This window comes from Perognathus longimembris, chromosome 13 (genome assembly GCF_023159225.1).
Source record: "Perognathus longimembris pacificus isolate PPM17 chromosome 13, ASM2315922v1, whole genome shotgun sequence".
Classification (NCBI taxonomy): Eukaryota; Metazoa; Chordata; class Mammalia; order Rodentia; family Heteromyidae; genus Perognathus; species Perognathus longimembris.
This window is the reverse complement of record NC_063173.1, coordinates 36,618,454-36,640,055: the sequence shown is the minus strand read 5'-3', so window position 1 is coordinate 36,640,055 and position 21,602 is coordinate 36,618,454. Positions and strand designations below refer to the sequence as shown.

The 21,602-nt window shown below is 38.6% G+C and overlaps 1 protein-coding gene across 6 annotated transcripts in view; it reads right to left on the bottom strand.

The window, feature by feature from the left end:
* Hipk3 (homeodomain interacting protein kinase 3) overlaps positions 1 to 21,602 on the bottom strand; it is an 84,685-nt gene that overhangs the window by 24,100 nt on the left and 38,983 nt on the right. For all 6 annotated transcript variants that reach the window (XM_048361515.1, XM_048361520.1, XM_048361518.1 and 3 more), the window contains exon 3: positions 174 to 297. In XM_048361515.1, coding sequence (XP_048217472.1) covers positions 174 to 297 — 124 coding nt within the window. The remainder of the gene's footprint in view (positions 1 to 173; positions 298 to 21,602) is intronic.

The window sequence follows — 21,602 nt, the reverse complement described above, 5'->3', positions numbered from 1 at the left end:
ATAAACCAAAAGAAAAAAGCTGGTCAAAGAGCTTACACTTAAATTGCATAAAATCTCACTTTTTTGTACTGCATGAAGAGTAAATATTTTGTATACGTTAGGGTTAGGCATTTCCTAATATTTATTATTTACTTTCTAGCAATTCAACAAGATTACCATGACAGTTCTAGTACCTGATCATACTCCAAGGCTCCAGGGTAGAGCGGCCATCCGAGGAACAATTCTGCAATCACACATCCCAATGACCACATGTCTATGGCTTCACAAAATGGCAACCCCAATATAATCTCTGGAGCTCTGAAATTCAAAAAAAATTAATTCATTAAGGTGGTTTTCATTGAAAATTATCTGATTTCACTTGACATTCTTAAAAGAGTTCTAAAACTTAAAAAAGGAACCACTTTCTGATCACATTAAGTTCACTCTTTCAAACTATGAAACCTAACCATACTCCAGAATGAAGGTGAAAGTAGTACATAATCCTCTTCCTTTGCAAAGGTTCATTAATATAACATTTAAAAATAAGAAAAGCCAGGGCTGGGAATATGGCCTAGTGGCAAGTGTTTGCCTTGTATACATGAAGCCCTAGGTTTGATTCCTCAGCACCACATAAATAGAAAAGGCCAGAAGTGGCACTGTGGCTCAAGTGGCAGAGTGCTAGTCTTGAGCAAAAAGAAGGGAGGAGAAGGGGGGAGGGGGAAGGAGGGAGGAGGAAGGAGGGAGGAGGGGGGAGGAGGAGGGGGGGGAAGGAAGAGGAGGGGGAGGAGGAGGAGGGGGGAGGAGGAGGAGGAAGAGGAGGAGGAAGGAGAAAGAAAGGCCTTAGATCTTATCTTTCAGACTATAGCCGATTAGAAATAGAAAACTGGCAAAATTATTAAACTCATGAACTACAGTATCAACAGAACTGAAAAACAGATGTTTAGGGATAAGAACAAAAGGACAACAAAACTAATATCTAATATCTAAAGGGCTAAAAGTAGGTCGGAATAAAATAATCTATATTCACAGAATTAAAAAGCATTTTTTGTGCTTAAAGGCCTTGTACACCATGAAATATGTTATTACCATGGGTAGAAAAAAAGCTACCATTCATATGGAAGCACAAAGATCACAAAATAGCAAGGTAAACCTGGGCAAAGAGAGGAACATTAGAACAATTACAACACCTGATTTCAAATTAGAGCCATAATGCCAAAAATAAATAGCACAAAAACAGATATATAGAACAATGGAATAAAACAGAAAAAAGCTCATGCAGCCATAGCCATCTAATTCTTTTTTTTTTTTTTTTTTTTTTTGCCAGTCCTGGGCCTTGAACTCTGGGGCTAGGCACTGTCACTAAGCACCTTTTGCTCAAGGCTAAGCACTCTATCATTTGAGCCACAGGGCTACTTCTGGCCTTTTCTGTGTATGTGGTACTCAGGAATCAAACCCAGGGCTTCATGCATGCTAGGCAAGCATTCTACCACTAAGCCATATTCCCCATCTGATTCTTGATGATGCCAAACATATACTGAAGACAGCATCTTTAAAAAGTGGCGCTGAGAAAACTGATTTTCCACATAGAAGGCTGAGACTAGATCTCTATCTCTCACCCTGTATAAAAAATTCAAAAAGAGGGCTGGGGATATGGCCTAGTGGCAAGAGTGCTTGCCTCGTATACATGAGGGCCCTGGGTTCGATTTCCCCAGCACCACATATACAGAAAATGGCCAGAAGTGGCGCTGTGGCTCAAGTGGCAGAGTGCTAGCCTTGAGCAAGAAGAAGCCAGGGACAGTGCTCAGGCCGAGTCCAAGCCCCAGGACTGGCCAAAAAAAAAAAAAAAAATTCAAAAAGAAATGCTGGGGCTGGTGGCTCACACCTGTAATCCTAGCTACTCAGGAGAGTGTGATCTGAGGATCATGGTTCGAAGCTAGCTCGGGCAAGTAACCGTGAGACTCTCCTCTCCAAAAAACTACTCAAAAGAGCCGGAAATGGCACTGTGGGTCAAGTGATAGAGTACTCACCTTTAGCAAAAGAAGCTCACGAACAATGCCTAGACCCAGAATTTAAGCCCTAGGACTGGCCAAAAAAAAAAATTTTTTTTTAAATTAAGAATGGATCAAACACCTGAATGGAAGACCTGAAACATTGAAAATACCATTCTAAGAGTAAACACTTCAAGATAAAGACACAGACAGCAACTTTCTGATAGCTCCACAAATAGTAGCAGCATGGACAAGTGAGATTTCCTCAAATTAAAAAGCTTCTAGCCAGGCACTAGTGGCTCACACCTATAATCTTAGCTACTCAGGAGGCAGAGATCTGAGGATCACAATTGGAAGTCAGCCAGCACAGAAAAGTCCATGAGACTCTTATCTCCAATTAATTACCAAAAAAGCCAAAAGTAGAGCTGTGGCTCCAGTGCTAAGAGTGGTCATCTTGAGCAAAAAAGCACAGGAGCAGTGCCCAGTCCCTGAGTTCAAGCCCCAGCATGAGCACAAAAGAAGGCAGGGGTGGGGGGAGAGTTCTGCATATCAACAGGAACAATTACTAGAGTAAAAAAAGAAAACAATTATTAGGGTAAACAGATAGCTAGTTCTGGATTAGTATTTAAGATTCCATGTGTTTTATGGCAGCATTATTCCCAATAGAGACTAAGTAGAAAAAGGAAGGAAAGCAGAGAAGAGGGGGAGAGTAAATATGATCAAAGTAAATTATATGCATACATGAAAGTATCATAATAAAACCATTATCTTGTACAATTAATATATACCACAGGGAAAAGACAGCTTGGCATGGTAGCTCATAACCTACAATCCTTCCATTTGAGAGAGGAGAGGCAGCAAGACTTCCATTTCCCTAAGATCATGAAATACTGATACAAAACACAGCTAAACACTTCAAATTTTAAGTTAGAAAAAAATTCAAGTAACCAAAACTCTATAGAGGGTTTATAAGACTTTTGCTAGAATAGTAGAAATATTCACAGCAGACACTTCAAAAGAAGATGGTTATTAAAGCTATCTTCATTTGCTTTACTCTATATTTTTACATACTTGGTTTGGTCAAATGTTCAATTACTAGCAAAATAAATTCAACCCTGTTTGGAAAAAGGGTATCTCAGTTTAGGAACTCAGCATGTCTAGTTTCACCTAAATATATTCTTTTTTCACCTAAAAAAAAAAAATATATATATATATATATATTGCCAGTCCTGGAGCTTGAACTCAGGGCCTGAAAGCACTGTCCTTGGCTTCTTTTTGCTCAAGGCTAGCACTCAGCCACTTGAGCCACAGTGCCACTTCTGGCATTTTCTATATATGTGGTGCTGAGGAATCAAACCTAGGGCTTCATGTATATGAGGCAAGTCCCAGCCCTAAATACATTCTTATAATACAGGTGCCTTACTATCCTTGCAAATGCCATAACATTATGAGAGTTGGTGTGCTGATTTCAGAAGAAAATACTGGGTTGGGGATTTCACATAGTAGTAGAATACTTGCTGACCATGTATAAATGCAATAGAAGAGGGACAGGAGGGAAAAGATTGACCATAATATATAAACTCCCAACTTGAGTTTTACTGCATACAATGACAGACCCAACATGGATGCCTAGTCTACCTAACTTCATTTTTCAAAGCTAATAAAGAAAGCCTAACACTGATACACGTGAGCTTCTTGTGAGGTTAATGCTAGAACAACTCAGATCTAGTTAAGTCAAAGTCATTGAACAAACAATTTCTGAGATGACAAGTCAATGATTGTTACTCCATAAGACTGAAAAGGTACAGCCATCCACGCTTCTCTTGCCGGCAATACATAACATGCCTCTCTTTACGTGTGTGTGTGTGTGCACGCACACGCAGGAGCACATGCATGTGCACATGCCAGGTCTAGGGCTTGAACTCTGTCCCAGAGCTTTTGTACTCAAGGCTAGCACTCTATCACTTGAGCCACAGCTCCAATTCTGGCTTTTGCTGGATAATTGGAGATAGAGCCTTTCCTGCCCAGGATGGCTTTGAACCTCAATCCTCAGATCTCAGCCTCTTGAGTAGCTAGGATTACAGGTGTGAGCCACCAGCACCTGGCTTCTCTTTACTTTTGACAGTGTATAGATACCAGAGAAATACAGCAAACTTGGAAAAGACAATAAAGTGGTAAACTCAATAGTAACCCCAGCACTTGGCATATTGTGAGTACTCATTACTTGTGAATTGATTATAAAAGCTGTTAGCTTTCATTCACGCAGGATTCCTAAGAAAACATCTGTTAAAATAAATATATAAGCTTAACAAGTAGCAACCTTCAATTTTAGCTATTCTGCATTTAGGAAACTGAAGTATTTTATGAATACATCATAAAAGTAGATATGATTCTGTGTGCTTTATTCACAGGCCAGGTACGGTGGAAATAACTTTTAATGTATTAATTATTCCATCTAAAGAAAATGTTCTAAAAACATATTACTGGATTGTTCTTCTGGCCCAAGATAAAAATTCAGATAAACAAAATGTTCTCATGTAAAACAGAAGCAGCCCTGGGTTGAGTACAGCCAGCTCAATGAATTATGAGAAATAATAAACTATTGTTCCTGAAACAACTAAGTTTGGAACTGTCGCTCAGCAACAGGTAACAAATGCACTGCCACAAAATATCCAACAAGCAGCGAGAACTGCTTCATAATCTTCTTTCTCTATACTATACCACCTTAAATTATAAAACTGTCTGACTCAGAAAACACAGGCAGCCAAACTTAACAAAACCTGGAAATTGACCCAGAAGTCATTTTTAGCAATTTAATTAAGTTATGCTCTCGTTTTAATTTTTTACAAGAAGCAAAATACTAACTGACCTCTGTTTCTAATAGTTCCATAACATGAGAAGCCACCTGTTACATACCTTTTATTATTAACCAGTCCTTAGCTTTCTAGGACAGAAGAAAGAAAAAGATATAGATAGAGAAAGAAGAGAGGGAGAATAAATTTTGGTGTCATTTTTTCAGCCAATTTTTCACTGCATACAAGGATTTTTAGAAATATGCAATAAAATAACATCATCAAACAATAGAACTATGAACCAAGGAAGATTGTAAGAACTTTATATGAAATATTAGTTTATTTTATAGCCATACAAATTTTCCCCCTTAATAGTACTAGGATTTGAACTGCGACCTTGAAATTAAACCACACCCTTAGTCTTTTTGTGTTTTAGTTATTTTTCAGATAGTTTTTAGGGCCAGCTTTGAACTGTGATCCTCCTATCTACATCTGTCATGTGGTTGGGATTACAGCTGAGAACCAACAAGCCCAGTTTATTTATTGAGATGGGCTGACCTCAATGTTCCCTCTTATCTACGTGTCTCAGCTCAGATTATAGCAGTGTACCACCATGCCCAACCCATACAAATGTTTTTAACAGATAAAAAATACAGACAAGGAATAAGTAACTTGTCTAAGGCCAAACAGCTCATAAAAAGTGGGCCTAGGACTCAGCCATGTTTTATGATTTTAGAATGCATGCTCTTAATTGTTCCACACTAAAATAAATAATCCCTGAGATTACTAAAAATACTGGACTTTTATTGGAAGTTCTCCTACTCAGACACTGCATGTATCATTAATGAATCCTTTTTCTCTTTTTTTTTTTTTTTGGCCAGTCCTGGGGCCTGGACTCAGGGCCTGAGAACTGTCCCTGGCTTCTTTTTGCTCAAGGCTAGCACTCTGCCACTTAAGCCACAGCGCCACTTTCAAACTAACCTGAAAATATGAAATATAAATATACTTACATTAAGAAGTCTAGCTGACATTGTACTGATCCCTTTTCATGATTCTGCCATAAGCAATCTTTCACATTAAATACACAGACATTCTGTGGGTACATGGCAGTTAAAACAAGACTCTCAGGGTGGGAGACACTAAGATGCTAATAAGATGGCTGTGAGACTCAGGTTTACAATGAATGCCAATAGAAAGCAAGTAGGTGTGTCCATCTAGTAGCCAGCCAGACAACCACTCATAAATGCCAACTCAACATCAATAGTAAACTTTATACTGGCAAAAGACACCAAAGGCACAGAAACAATGTGTTTTTATAAAAACAGCAATCCTAGAGTGAGAAATAAAGTGGTTTTATGCTGGTGATTAATAATGAGAAATCAACCTGGCAAGGAAGAGGAAGGGTAAACATTTCTACAATTGTTGATTGCTTCTAAACAAACATCTCTCCAACTGAACAATAAAAGAAAGAAAATTTTTGGGGTACCAGTGGCTCACATCTGCAATCTAGCAACTCACAAGGCTGAGATCTAAAGATCATGGTTTAATGTCACTCTAGGCAATAAAGTTCCTGAGGTTTTTGTGTTTGTTTGTTTGTTTTGGGAGGGGGCCCACTGGGGACTGTCCTTAAGCTTCTTTTGCTAAAGGCTAGCCCTCTACCACTTGAGCCACAGTACCACTTCTGGCTTTTTCTGAATCATTTATTGGAGTCTCACAGACTTCCCTGCCCAGGATGGCTTCAAACTCTGATCCTCAGATCTCAGCCTCTTAAATAGCTAGGATTACAGGTGTTAGCCACCAGCACCTGGAAATCCCTGAGACTGGTATCTGCAGTAAACTACCTCCAAAAAAGCTGGAAGCAGAGCTGTGGCTCAAGTGGTAGAGCACTAGCCTTAAGCAAAAATAAGCTCAGGTACAACAGCCTAGGTCCTGGTGTTCAAGGGCACCAAAACTACAACAAAAAGACAAACATTTAAAATTTTCAGTCACCTAAATTTTGCATAACTCCGTATTTTCCAAATTATTATTACCAATCATCAAATCAGATAAGTTTATTTCCATTAAACATAAGGAAAAACTTAAAGTGTTAGCTTTCCTATTTACCTTTCTAGTTAAAGAGAATTTTTTTTTGCCTTAGTAAGGAATTAATTATTAGAAATATCTCAAAGAAGGTATATAGTTGATAGGGGACACTATAAAGGAGACTCTTCTATTCATAAGAAAAGAACTCTTCACCTGAGAGAGAGAATCCATTCCAAGAATCCATTGAAATCACAAAGCGATTGAACTTTATCAAAACATGAAAGAATATTTCTATAGTTACAACTTGCACAGAAGTTGACTTTACTTCTGGCTTAATTGGTACTCTTGTAATATTTTATTTTAAAAAATATTTAATATAAAACAAATGTTGGTTTAGCAGATTGTTTCATGAATATTTGCAGTATTGGAGCTTGAACTCAGGATTTCATGCTCTCCTTTGGCTTTTTCACCCAAGGCTGGCACACTACTATTGGAGCCACACCTCTACTTCTAGCTTTTTGGTACTTAATTGGAGATACAAGTCTCACAGACTTTTCTGCCTGAACTAGCTAGCTTCAAACCCTGCTCCTCACTTCTCAGCCTCCTGAGTGGTCAGAATTACAGGTGAGCCAGTAGCACTTGGCTGGTTTAACAGGATTTTTTAACCTCTATTTATAAACTTAGCTTTTTGTTTTGTTTTGCTTTGTTTTGTTTCTTTTTGCAGTGCTGGGGATAAAACCCAGGGGCTTGCAACATGGCAGGCAAACACTTATCACTGAGTAACCCCAACTCACGAATATTTTCAGATAATAAAAAAAATTGTTGCCATAAGGGAAAAAACATCACTACAGAATACTGGACATTTCATGTAGATTGCTTTTATGACCATATCTACAACAATGAAGAACAAAGTAGTCTTTGTTGGGGGGGGATCAGTTGTGGGTCTTGAACTCAGGACCTTTCCTGAGCTCTTTTGCTCAAGGCTAGCACTCTGCCATTATGAGCCACAGCTCCACTTCCCATTTTCTGGTGAATAATTGGAAATAAGAGTCTCATGGACTGCCAGGGCTAGCTTTGAATGGTGATCCTCAGATCTCAGCCTCCTGAATAACCATGATTTACAAGAGTGAGCCACCAGCACCCCAACCCTTACAATAGACCCTTATTCAAATATCAAATGTATGTATGTAGGCTAAAAATACCACAATTAAAAATATCCTTATTGCAAGAGCAATTCATCTAGATGAAAGCACCCAGGAGAAAGAACGGAAGCAATAATATCTTCAAAACTCATTAAATTTAAAGCCTAAGAGATAAACAGCAGAAAAAAAGACAGTATTCATTACAAATATGCCAAGTACACATTTGATAGTATAATATCAAAAAGATAGAGTATATGTGTCCTATCAAATTAATGTTTTATAAAACAGGAGTCACTAATATAAGTTTACAAACAGCACTATCAGCTTATATTGTATATATCAAGAACAGTTTTTAAAGCACTCAAAATCCTTGTGAGTGGAAAAGAAAATCATTAACAAATACCTAGAGAAATAAAGACTGGACCAGTAGGGAAAATCAAAAGTATCTGGAAAATAAAGGGAAAAATGTCAGCAACTGAGGCTGTGTCTGTTCTTTATATCTTGGTTTATATTCTATTGGGTAATTATAGCCTATTAGCTCTTTATATTCTATTGTATGTATGGATAAATGTATATACATATACATTGTGGATACAATGTAGCTCATTCATTCATACTGTTGCTGTTTAAAACATTATCAATAAAACATCAGTAGAAACTTATGATCTATAAAGTATGCTCAGACTAACTCAGATAACAAAAATTATTGCACTGCAATAAATGACTTAATTTTCTAACTTTATAATGGTTGTCAGTAAAAAAAAATATTGAGTCAGACTATTAAATGTTTCATACTTGGGGGCTGATAATGTGACTTAGTGGTAGAGTGCTTGTATAGCACACCTGAATCCCTTGCTTCAATTCCTTAGTACCACATACACAGAAAAAGACAGAAGTGGCACTGTGGCTCAAGTGGTACATTGCTAGCCTTGAACGAGGGACAGTGCTCAGGCCCTGAGTTCAAGCCCCAGGACTGGCAAAAAAAAAAAAGAAAAAGTTTCATGCTTGGATAAGAATATAGCTTGGTGGGGGGAGGGAGGAAATGAGGTAACAAATAACAAATTGTACAAGAAATGTACCCACTGCCTTATGTATGAAACTATAACCCCTCTGTACATCACCTTGACAATAAATAATTATAATATTTTTAAAAAGAATATAGTTTGGTGGCAAAACACTTTCCAAACTGTGCTAAGCCCTGGATTTGATTACTAGCACACACACACACACACACACACACACACACACACACAGAAAAAAAAAAAAAAACACCACATTCAGGAGCAGCATCCAAGCCCTAGCTAGATTCAAGCCCCAGCCAGCCCTGACACACATAATAAAAAAGAAAAGAAAAGAGGCCTAGGCTCTAATATCTCATGCCTATAATCCTAGCTACTCAGGAGACTGAGATCTGAGGATCGCAGTTCAAAGCCAGCCCAAGCAAAGAAAGTCCATGAGACTCTTTTATCTCCAATTACCACCAGTAAACCAGAAGTAGTGCTATGGGTCAAAGTGGTAGAGCAATACTCTTAGGCAAAAGAGCTAAGGGTCAGCACCCAGGCCCCAAGTTCAAGCCCCATACCTACAAAAAAAATTTAAGAAACAAAGAAGAAAATGCCAAATTTTCAGCAGACTACTCAGGAGTGACACAACTGTACACATCTTTTTTTTTAATGAATATCAGAAAATATTCATACCATTAATTTTCAAGAAGCACCTTTTAATACTTCCCAGATTGGTTTTTGCCAGTATAATCAGTTAACTGCAGTCTTCAGAGTTACAGAAAACTGAATTTAAATGCCAGTTCTATCAGGTAAAATTGCTAGGCCTTCAGTCTAGTGATTGTGCCCCTTTTACATAGGACTGAGCTCCTTCCCATTTACTGCCATACTGTGACCCAAAAAAGGGTGACCCACTCCAAGATGCTGATACCATGATTTGTGGCTATCATCCAGTCACAGAATCGTGTGCCAAATAACCTCTCATTACTTATTGAGTGCCTCAGATATTGTGTTATAGAAACACAAAATAGACTAAGACAGGGATATACTTGCCTTTCCAGGCAGTTGTGGCAATAAAATCAAGTAAAGTACTTGGCATAACTCTCTTAACCAAAAATCACATCAAGAATTAAGAGTACTGGAATTATCTCCCCAGTGTTAACAAAGTAGTGGCACAAAAACAGCTTAGGCCTAAAGCATAAACCTTATAATAAAGTATGACTTCTATAAACAGCCCTGAAAATACTTACATTTCTGTTCTATCTCCTCTACTAAGAGAGAAAGACCTTAGAGATGAGGATCTGCCTTTCATTTGGTTTTTCATTTTTTCCAGTCCCTAGCTGACTGTTTTACAAACCTAAGTATTCAAGGGAAACGAAATATTTAACTAGACACAATGCTCCCCCAAATATAGTTTAATGCATATTTTAAATGAACCAGTCAGATGTCTGATAACCTATTAAAACAGTCAACTACATTAAGCAGTTTCTGAAACTAGATCATTGGGACTTAAGGGAACATATACATTTTAAACCCCTCCAAATATATCATAGTACATATAGTACATAATTTTCTGTATCTGGATCAATAATCCCAACAAATAATTCAGAAACCATTAAGATATCTTTCAAATATATCTAGTTATACTCTCACAAATAAAGAAAATGAAGAGGGACAGAATATTGGCGGGGGAGTACTTATTTATAAGCATGGATGAAAAGGGAACAACCATTGATAAACTGTTGAAACTGTTTTAAGAAGAGGGATGAGGTTGTATATACATTTATCGGAAGTAGGAAGAAGGGGAAACACCAAATCGAAGAGACAAAGGGTAAAAGGCAAACAGCAATACTTACAAAACTATATGCTATAAACCAACTGTACAACTGGGGGGAGGGAACTGAGGAAGGGGGGAGGTGAGAGAAAAATGAGGGAGGAGGTAACAAGTTTGATAAGAAATGTACTCACTGCCTTACGTATGAAACTGTAACCCCGCTGTACATCACTTTGACAATAAATAAATTTTTTAAAGGGGGGGGATGCGAGAGAGATAGAGGGAGTAATGAGTTTGAGAGGAGAGCAGTCAGCATGTATGGAAATGTCACTGAGCCACCCCCCACCCACACCACACAACTAATACAGCCTAACTTAAAAAAAAAAAAAAACTTAAAAAAGAAAATGGGGGAAAAAAAAAAAGAAAATGGAGTTGAGTGCTCATGCCTATAATCCTAGCTACTCAGGAGGCTGAGATCTGAGGATCTCAGTTCAAAGTCATCCAGGGCAGGGATGTCCATGAGATTCCCCTCTCCCAAAGGTGGGAAGTAGAGCTGTGACTTGTGGTAAACATGCTACCTAGCCTTGAGCAAAAAAAGCTCAGAGACAGCATCCAGACCATGAGGTCAAGCCTCGGGATTGGCACACTAGAAGGAGAGAAGGAAAGGGAAGGAAGGAGAGAAAGGGAGGGAGGGAGGGAGGGAGGGAGGGAGGGAGGGAGGGAGGGAGGGAGGGAGGGAGGGAGGGAGGGAGGGAGGGAGGGAGGGAGAAGGAAAAGAAAAAAAGAAAATAGAAAGATACCGAACAACTATGAAACTAGATAAGATACAAGTCACTGTGTGTACAGACTTTGGCTATGGTAATGTGTCAGTGTAGATACATTCCTTGTAACAAATGCACAGTGATGTGCAAGATGTGCAGAGGAGGGCCACACAGGAACTCTCTTCACCTTATTCAATTCTGCTGTGAACCTAAACTGGCTCTGAAAAGTAAAACTTAAGAAAGGCGGGGATGGGGAGAGGCAGAAATCTGTGAACCAGAGAACAAACAAGATAGCCAGGACTCAAAGGAACAAAGTCCCACTGCAAAGAGAAAACTTAGGTTAAGGGGAGCTTTGAGATAGTGGGCAATTTGGGCTGGGAATATGGCCTAGTGGCAAGAGTGCTTGCCTCATATACATGAAGCCCTGGGTCAGAAGTGGCACTGTGGCTCAAGTGGCAGAGTGCTAGCCTTGAGCAAAGAGAAGCCAGGGACAGAGCTCAAAGGCCCAGGACTGGCAAAAAAAAAAAAAAAATGTTTCAGAGATAGTGGGCAATTTACAGAGAGGCACAAAGGCTAAACAGAAAGCAGTGACCTAGAAGTTGCAGGTGTCTCCCACTCATCTCAGAAAAAAAAAAAAAAAAAAAAAAAACTGCAGTTCAGATCCTGCCATAGGAGAGACCTGGGTATACTCTGTAAGGTTCTCTGGAAAGGAAACCTGCCACATGCTTCAAGCAGGAGAGTTTATTGTGGGGGGAGCAAACTGCCTGCCAGCACAAGATGGAGGTATGGGAGACAGAGGGAGAGGAGGAAGAGAAAAAGAGTGTTGAGCTGGGTTATATAGGGAAAGGCAGAGGCCAGACCGCAGCGGATATGGAAGTGATCTGAGCCTGGAGAACCACTCACTGTTGGAAGAAGACATGACCACCCTGGTTCAAAATGACCTCAGTGGGATGAGGAAGTAACCTCAGAGTGGGGTCCTTTGCTGACTGAATCAGGAGAATGATAGTGATTGAGAATGAATGATGAGGTGATTATTGGTTTCAGACAGGTGAATAAGAAGAGGGGAGAGGATGTTCTCCTGCGCAGACCTAACATACTCCCAAGTTTTTTAACCCACATCACAAAAGGTTACACCCTAGAAACAAGGAAAACTGAACCAGAACAGTTTCTCCAGGAATAATGTGTTCTATCTACCTTCCAAAATACCGAATTTTCCCAGGAGAAAGATATTATTACTTGGAAGTCCCAGGTACATTCCCAACCAGAGATTTCTGCATCAATAGAAATGTCTGTCTGTACCATCTGTATGGCTCACCTGCATGTGTGGCTACTAAACATTTCAGATGTGACTAAAGACATGTTCAATTTATTTGTATAATTCGTTTATACCTTAATAGTCACAAGAGATGAGTTAGCAGCTACCATACTGAAGAGCACAGCTCAAAAGAGTTTTTCATGCCCATGTTCCAGCACTAAAAAATTTTCAGCCTAGCAGAAAACAACCAAACACCAAGATCCAAAGGGGAAGAGATCAATAAAAACATTCCCACAACTATCCATCTCTTGAAATCCTGAGATGGAAAACCTTAAGATAATAAGTTAATTAAAAAAGGCAGAGGGGGGCTGGGAATATGGCCTAGTGGTAGAGTGCTTGCCTTGCATACATGAAGCCCTGGGTTCAATTCCTCAACACAACATACACAGAAAAGGGCTGGAAGTGATGTTGTGGCTCAAGTAGTAGAGTGCTAGCCTTGAGCAAAAGAAGCTGAGGGACAGTACCCAGGCCTAAGTTCAAGCCCTAGGACAGGCCAAAAAAAAAAGCAGAGTTTTAATAGGAGATTCATGCCAACCCCAAATTTACTTTTTCTTTTTTTTTTTTTCCCAGTACTGCATTCACTAGGCAAAAGTGCCACACTGAAGTCATGCCCCAACCCTACTGAAGTCATACCCCAACCCTTTCCCTTTGGTTTCCTTTTCAGATACGGTGTCACATTTTTGCCCTGGGCTGGCCTCTGAACCTCCTACTTCTTATAGAAGCTGAAATTACAGGCATGTGCTGTCACACCTGATTCCTGGTGCCACTTTTTAGTATCTCATAATGGGGATTAAACTACATGAGTTTCAGAGGAAAGGAACAAATAATGTTTAAACCACAGGAGGGCTATAAATAAATATTGAGCACTGTCTTATGATAAACATGCTGAAGTGCTTAGTGGTGGACTCTACTGATATCTTCAACTTATCCTGAAGTACATTATAAAATAAAAATGGACAGATAGACCAAGGGAAGTACATGATGAGTAAGTGTAGCAAAATGTTAATTACTAGACCCAAATGTGGGTACGAGTATAATAGGTATATTGACTGTAAAATCCTTTCTTTCAAGTATTTTTACATTTTTTTTTCCTTTTAGTAGGCTGAGCTAGAGGATCAAGAGTTCAAGGACAGGGCTGGGAATATGGCCTAGTGGCAAGAGTGCTTGCCTCCTACACATGAGGCTCTCGGTTCGATTCCCCAGCACCACATATATGGAAAACGGCCAGAAGGGGCGCTGTGGCTCAGGTGGCAGAGTGCTAGCCTTGAGCTGGAAGAAGCCAGGGATGGTGCTCAGGCCCTGAGTCCAAGGTCCAGGACTGGCCAAAAAAAAAGAGTTCAAGGACAGCTTGAGCTGTCTCAAAAAACAAACCCCAAACACAAAAGTAAATAGGTGCTTGTAGAGGTAATGTGCAGTCTAAAACTGTACTCACAGATTCAATAAGCTCTATAAACCCTAAGCAGAATCTTAATCCCACATACACACGCAGAAGCAGGCACACACCCCAAACCAAAGAATATTAGAGTGAACTGCTTAAACAGAAGACAAACACAAATCCTTAAATGTGGGAACCCTATGGGCATTAATCATTACAGAGGCACAATGCCATCAACCAAAGAAGATCATTTTCTACAGAAATAATAGAAACTCAAATACAGTGACATCATTATAGTGCTGAAAGAACCCAGAGCATACTTAGGAAAAAAAAAAAACTTTGAAAATAAATGTTTTTGTAAATATTGACAGGATCTAAATTGCATCTAAAAATACAAAGGTCCAGAAACAAATATTTGAAAAACAATCAGGTAAATTAATAACACAGGGATACTGGCAGAAGAGACAAGGTGATAACAAAATAAAACCACACATAAAAAGTCATGTGACTTACAACAAATGCATTATTATCTTGCAGTGGAATAAATGGTGCTCAATTAAGAGATGCACTTGATGCAAAGGGCAGACAGAGCAGTTGCATGGCAAATGAAGCCCTAAGTTTAAAGCTCCAATACTGGCAGCACAAAGAGAGGGGAGGAGAAGGAAGAGGGAGGGGAGGGGAGACAGCTTGAGGGGGAGGGGGAAAGGGAGGAAGAGGGAAAGAAGGGGAGGGAGAGGGAGAGACAGAGAGAGAGACAGAGAGACAGAGAGACACAGAGAGAGGGGGGAGGGGAATGGAGTGGAGGAAAGGGAGCCAGCCTGGTGCCAGCTGCTCACACCTGTAATCCTAGCTACTCAGGAGGCTGAGATCTAAAGATCAAAGTTCAAAGCCAGCTTGGACAGGAAAATCTATGAGATTCTAATCTCCAATTAACCACCAAAGAGCAGAAAGTGGAGGTGTGGCTCCAGTGGTAGAGTGCTAGCCTTAAACATAAAAGCTAAGGGACAGTGCCCAGGACTGGATGCCCCAGTATTGGAAATAATATGAAGACAGGAAGGAAAAGAGGTATGCAAAGGAGGGGAGGGGAAATGGGGAGGGAAGGAGGGCAGAAGAGAAGGGAAGGAGAGGAGAGGAAAGAAGGGAGAAAGAATTATGAATCCAAAGTCATAAATGATTAAGACTGTATCCATCTAAGATAGCTTTAAGAGTGAAGGAGCAAGGCACAGGACATTTCCTCAGAATTTTTATACTGAGAATGTCACACACACACATACAAGACAACCATGCACACAACAAAACAAAGTAGAATACACAGTTCAAAGTAGAATACACAGTTAATAAACTTGATATAGGTAGTGAACATTTAAGTGTACTCATGTTATAAAGATGTATAAAGCTATATACTACAAAGTAGCTAATATTCTAATAAAATGGCTTACAAAAAACAGGGCGCAATAATCCTGGGTGGTACACACAACTGTACTCCCACCACTTGAAAGGAGAAAGCAGTAGCACTGCAATTTTGAGACCAGCCCTGAGTCAAAAATTTAAAAAAAGAAAAAAAAGTGTGCAGGATGCAACAGGTAGCTTATCCCTGTAATCCTAGCTTCTCAAGAAGCTGAGAGCTGAGGTTCATGTGTTCAAAGCCAGCACAGGCAGGGAAGTCTGTGAGACTCTTATCTCCAATTAACCACCAGAAGACTCCACATGGAGCTGTGGCTCAAATGGTAGAGCACTAGCCTTGAGCAAAAGAGCTCAGGGGCAGCACCCAGGCCCTGAGTTCAAGCTCAAGGACCAGCACTAAAAACAACAACAACAAAAAAAATGCATTAATCATTACTCATACAAATTCAACCATATTTTGTAGGCTGTCAAAAAAGCCACCAGGGAACAATTACAGGAAGAGTATCATCACATCATGTCATTCTTCTTTAAAGCATCTACTTTATATTAAATGCTGTACATGTGAAATGGATTCAGTCTTCAAACAACCTTTGAGGTAGCTATTATCTTCATTTTACAGGTGAGTAAACTGAGACTCAGAAAGGCTAAAGAACTAGCTCCAGCTGACACAATATAGGAGTACTAGAATTATGAGCATAAACAAGATAGCATAATTAGTTACTTGTCATTATTTAGCACCATCAGATATAATTACATTGTTTCATTTGTTTTACTCTATTTGAAAATAAGGTATATATGCCTCATGAATCACTGTCAAGTATAAAGTTTTCTTACAAGACCTAAAAATAAATACTATTATACCTCAAATACTAGGGTGCTAGAACCTTGTTACAAATTCAATGGGATTCTCTCTGAAGGGTTTTGTTATGTGCTAAGGAAAAAGAACTTATAATAAAGAAATTTTAATAGATTTAAACATATACTTTTTAATGTTATTCAAACATAATAAATTCAGTCAACAAATTTGTTGGACAAATATTTCCACTTTTTTAGTGGGGAGAGGATCATGGGGCTTGAACTCTGGGCTTGGGCTCTGTCCCTGAGTTTTCTTGCTCAAGGCTAGTGGTAGATGAGTCACAACTCCACTGCCATATTTTTGGGGTTTTGTTTTTTCTACTGATTAGTTGGAGATAATTCTCATCGACTTTCCTACCTGGGCTGGCTTTGAACCATGATCCTCAGGCCTCAGCCTCCTAAAGTAGCTAGTACTACAGGCATGAGCCACCAGTGCCTAGAAAATTATATTCTGCTTACAATCATGGTTTGTGAACTTTTATAGTTACATTTTACCATTTTCAAAGAAACTATAGGGGACCCTTGCTATTCTGTTACATGGTCCCAAGGAGATGGCCACTGAGGAAAAGTCACGTGTGCTCAGGAGGCATATGAGCATAAAGTTCAGCACTGTAGTACAGATGCTTGACTTAGGTTTTTTTCTCATAACTTTTACTAAAAAATATGCAATATTCAACAAATCTCAAATTATCACTTTATTGCTTCAATTGAGCACACTGCTTTTCACCTTGCTTCTAGAGCACGGTCTGCTTCTGGGAAAGCAGATTCTCAAAAAATTAAGAGCAAGCAAACACTCAGCCTATCACACAGCAATTAAAATACAAGTCAACAAAATGAGACAATTTCTCCCCATCAACAGAGATACATAATTGGCCACAGGAATTTAAATATTTCATTTTGGAAATTTTGTTCATTTGTTTTGTCAGTGCTTGGTCAAAACAGTGTGTAGTAAATCTGCAAATAGGGTGGGCTCCTATATCCTTAGATCCAAAATCAAGCACAACCACAGAATAAAAAAAGAGCATAAGGTAAACAAGAAGATTGTTAGTGTTAATATGCCTAATTTCAGTTTTGCATATTAGGTTTCAGTTGCTTCTTTCTATAATGTTAGAACAAATGTCTTACTTAACTGTTTTCTAAATTGTTTTACAAATCTAAAATTATTTGTTTCTGTATCACAAGAGTGTTAATACAAATGTTTTATCTTTACAAACTGCTGATGATTAATTTCACCTTGAAGGAGAAAAGGCATATACACATACCATACTCAGTGCCAGAGAGTCTGTGGCTACAAAATACAATCTCTTACTACCCAAGAGAGTGAAGGATTCAAAAATGCCTGACATCACAACAGAGATACTGGGCTCAAGTTACCAGCAGTGTGCTGTAAAGCCTACTGAAAAATAACAAATGCTTCCTGAGCAAGGAAACAAAGTAGTCATACTTTTTTTTAAAGCAGTGAAATCTTTTTTTTTTTAATTTTTAAAAAAAATTAACATTACCATCTTTTCCCATCACATATATCTCTTTTCTGCTAGGCCAAGAACGTGCCATAATCTTTCCTTTCTTTCTTTTTTTTTTTTTTGGCCAGTGCTGGGGCTTGAATTCAGAGTCTAGGCACTGTCCCCAAGCTTCTTTTACTCAAGGCTAGCACTCTACTATCTGAGCCACAGTGCCACTTCTGGCATTTTCTGTTTCTATGGTTCTCAGGAATCAAACCCAGGGCTTCATGCATGCTAGGCAAGCACTATACCACTGAGCCACATTCCCAGCCCGCATTTCATAATCTTGACACCACTGCAATTTAGGTGTCTAAGAAGTCATTACCTTGTGACATTTACTGAATATTATAACCACACTAGGAACTGAAGGTAAAGAACACTGCAGTAAAGTGACAATTCTTAAATTATCATTTAAAGATCTGTATGTCAACAAAGTTGCAGAACATAAAATCAACTCACAAAAATCAGGTGTACTTCAACACATTCGTAATAAATGACTCAAGAAGGAAATTATTTCACCTACAATAGCATAAAAAATGAGAGAAAATAAGATCTCCAAAAAGGAACTACTACTCAATGAGAAAAGAGCACAGACTAAATGGAGAATAAATTCTTTTAGGAGGAGAAAAGGGAATAAGGAAGTTTATCACAGAAGTAAAAAAGAAACCTGAGGGTGTGGTGTTTAGTGTTCTAGAAGAAACAAAAAGCAAGTTTCAATTAAATAAGAAAACAATTTCAATAAAAAGAAGCACTAGCAGTGCTAAATAACGCTTTGGATACGTATATTTATATTTTTATATGCATGCATACATACAGCAAAAAAAAATCCACTGTATTTGGTAATTACCAAGTTATTAGAGGCCTTGTCAAAGGAGTTTCAATAAGATAAAGAGAAAATCCCTGTGGAGAATAGGGTATAAAGAGATACAACTGAACTAAAATCATGGTTCTACAAGGTTAGCTGTGTACCATAGGACAAGCTGCTTAACATGCCTGAATCTCAGTTTCTTACTAAAAAGATGACATTACTATTTATTATGATTATTATAAAGAGAAAGGGGAGGAGCTGGGACTATGGCCTAGTGGTAGAGTGCTTGCCTCATATAAAGAGAAAGGGGAATCGTGTAGATTTTCTAGCACAGTGACTGGGAGGGAGTAAGCAGTCAATAAATGTCTCCTTTTTTTTTCATTTTATATTGTTATCGATCTCCACATCAAAAAATATCTACCAAAGCTGGGAATGTGGCTTAGTGGCAGAGTGCTTGCCTAGCATTCATGAAGCCCTGGGTTCAATTCCTCAGCACCATATACATAGAAAAGGGCAGAAGTGGTAGAATATTAGCCTTGAGCTGAAGAGCTCAGAGACAGTGCCCAGGCCCAGAGTTTAAGGCCCACATCTTCCAAAAAAAAATCTACCAATAATACACACAACAGAAAAATATGATCTACAAGTATTTGTCTATTCAAAGCCAATTATCTGAAAACTAAAAGAATTCTTTGTGGGGAGAAAAAAAAAAGGTATTTTTACATACTACTAAAATTGTAAACTCAGGGGCTAGGAATGTGACTTAGTGGTAGAGTGCTTGCCTAGCAGGCATGAGGCCCTGGGTCTGATTCCTCAGTACCATTTAAGCAAAAGGAAAAAAACAAAATTAACTTAGAAAAAAAGAGATTGTATATGGAATATTCCATGTTCTGGAAGAAAATTTGACAGTTTCTAGCAATAAAATATGTACTTTTTGACTTAATTTTCATTTTAGAAATGTGTTATAAAAGTGTACCTTTAAGTATTCAGGATCATACAAAAAGATTCTACATAGCTTTAGCAGAACATTACAGCAGAGGATTAAAAAGTTCAAAACATAGTTTGTAAAAATATAAAATGGTGCCAAAATATAAAGAAGTCATTTCTACCTTACTATATATTCTTGTCTATTATTTTTTTAACTTTCATAAGTTAAGAATATATTAAATCAAATAATTTTAATTGAGCAATACTGGTTTTTAGATAAATATACTCATCTTTTTGTAATTCAGTGTTCTCTCACAAAGGAAACTTTTGCTCTTTTAATGTAAATGTTTAACACATATTAAATTCTCTCTCCTAAGTAATACAATCTCACAGCACCAGCTGATACCTAAATTATTCACTGGCCACTGAACTGGCACTCCTTCTGTGGTAACACACACACTGATAATAACACTGGGTGCTGAATTCCATTCTAGGGAAGATGTTGAAGACTCAGAAACAAATAGGCACATGTGCTGTGAGGTGTATGAGGTTAAGACTAACTTCTACCCTAGGATATCGTTACATTCTATTGCAGAATACATTTGAGGATATACAACAAGGTTATGTGTAGCTCAAGGAAAACACTAATAAATTTGAGATTAAAGACCCTTATTCAATAGAACACGAAGACCTAAGTAACAAGAATAAGCTTAAATTTTAGAACACAACCTTCCAATCTCAGTAAAATGACAAGTTTACATGGCATTATATTTGTCCTATATTTTACAGCTATAATGTACAAAATTAAACTTGTTTTATGACCAAGCTTTTTAAAATGCATTCATCCTGTGCCTGACAAGTAATGTTTACTAAGCATTTATACATTACTCAAAGTCATATAACCTAATGCCATACCAACCAGTATAGTACTGACTTTAATCAATTAGTGTACAAAAGTTAAAGTTAAGAAACCTCTGAGCTGGTGTTATGGCTCAAGTGGTAGAGGGCTTGCCTAGAAAACACAAGGCTCGGGCTGGGGATATGGCCTAGTGGCAAGAGTGCTTGCCTCCTATACATGAGGCCCTGGGTTCAATTCCCCAGCACCACATATACAGAAAACGGCCAGAAGCGGCGCTGTGGCTCAAGTGGCAGAGTGCTAGCCTTGAGCAAAAAGAAGCCAGGGACAGTGCTCAGGCACTGAGTCCAAGCCCCAGGACTGGCAAAAAAAAAAAAAGAAAAGAAAAGAAAACACAAGGCTCTAAGTTCAAACCTCAATACCACCAAAACATATTTCTTTAATTAGAGATCACATAAATATTGACATAAAAAATTTAGGATACTTATACCACATACCTTAAAATTTCATGGATAGAAGTCAGTTTTAGAAGGAAACAACTAGTAATTACTAAATAGGCTTCAAGGCAAGGCTGAGCAATAGTGCTGGGCTACTACTATAAAGAGTAATAATATGGGGCTGGGTTTAATGACTCAAGTCTGTAATCCCAGGAGCATTTCAAGCCCAACTCAAGTTAGCTAGTCCCCTACCCCAAAATCAAATCAAGGTACAGTGGTACAATTTATAGGCATATTTGGTCAAGCTAGTGTTAATAGAATTACCATTAAAGGTCTCAATTTACCATTAAGGTTCTTAATTATGAGATCAAATGGGTGGGGAGGGGAGGTGATTATATGCATAAAAACATCAAGGGAGGGAGGAGCTGGGTGCCTGTGGAAGTAATCTTAGCTACTCAGGAGGCTGACATCTGAAAATTGCAGTTCAAAGCCAATTTGGGCAAGAAAATCTTGTGAGATCCTCATCTCCAATTAACCACCAGGAAACTGGGAGTGGAGCTGTAGCTTACTTAGGGACAGCACCCAGACCTTGAGTTCAAGCCCCACAAGGGAGAAAGAGAGAGAGCGAGAGAGAGAGCGAGAGAGCGAGAGAGCGAGAGAGCGAGAG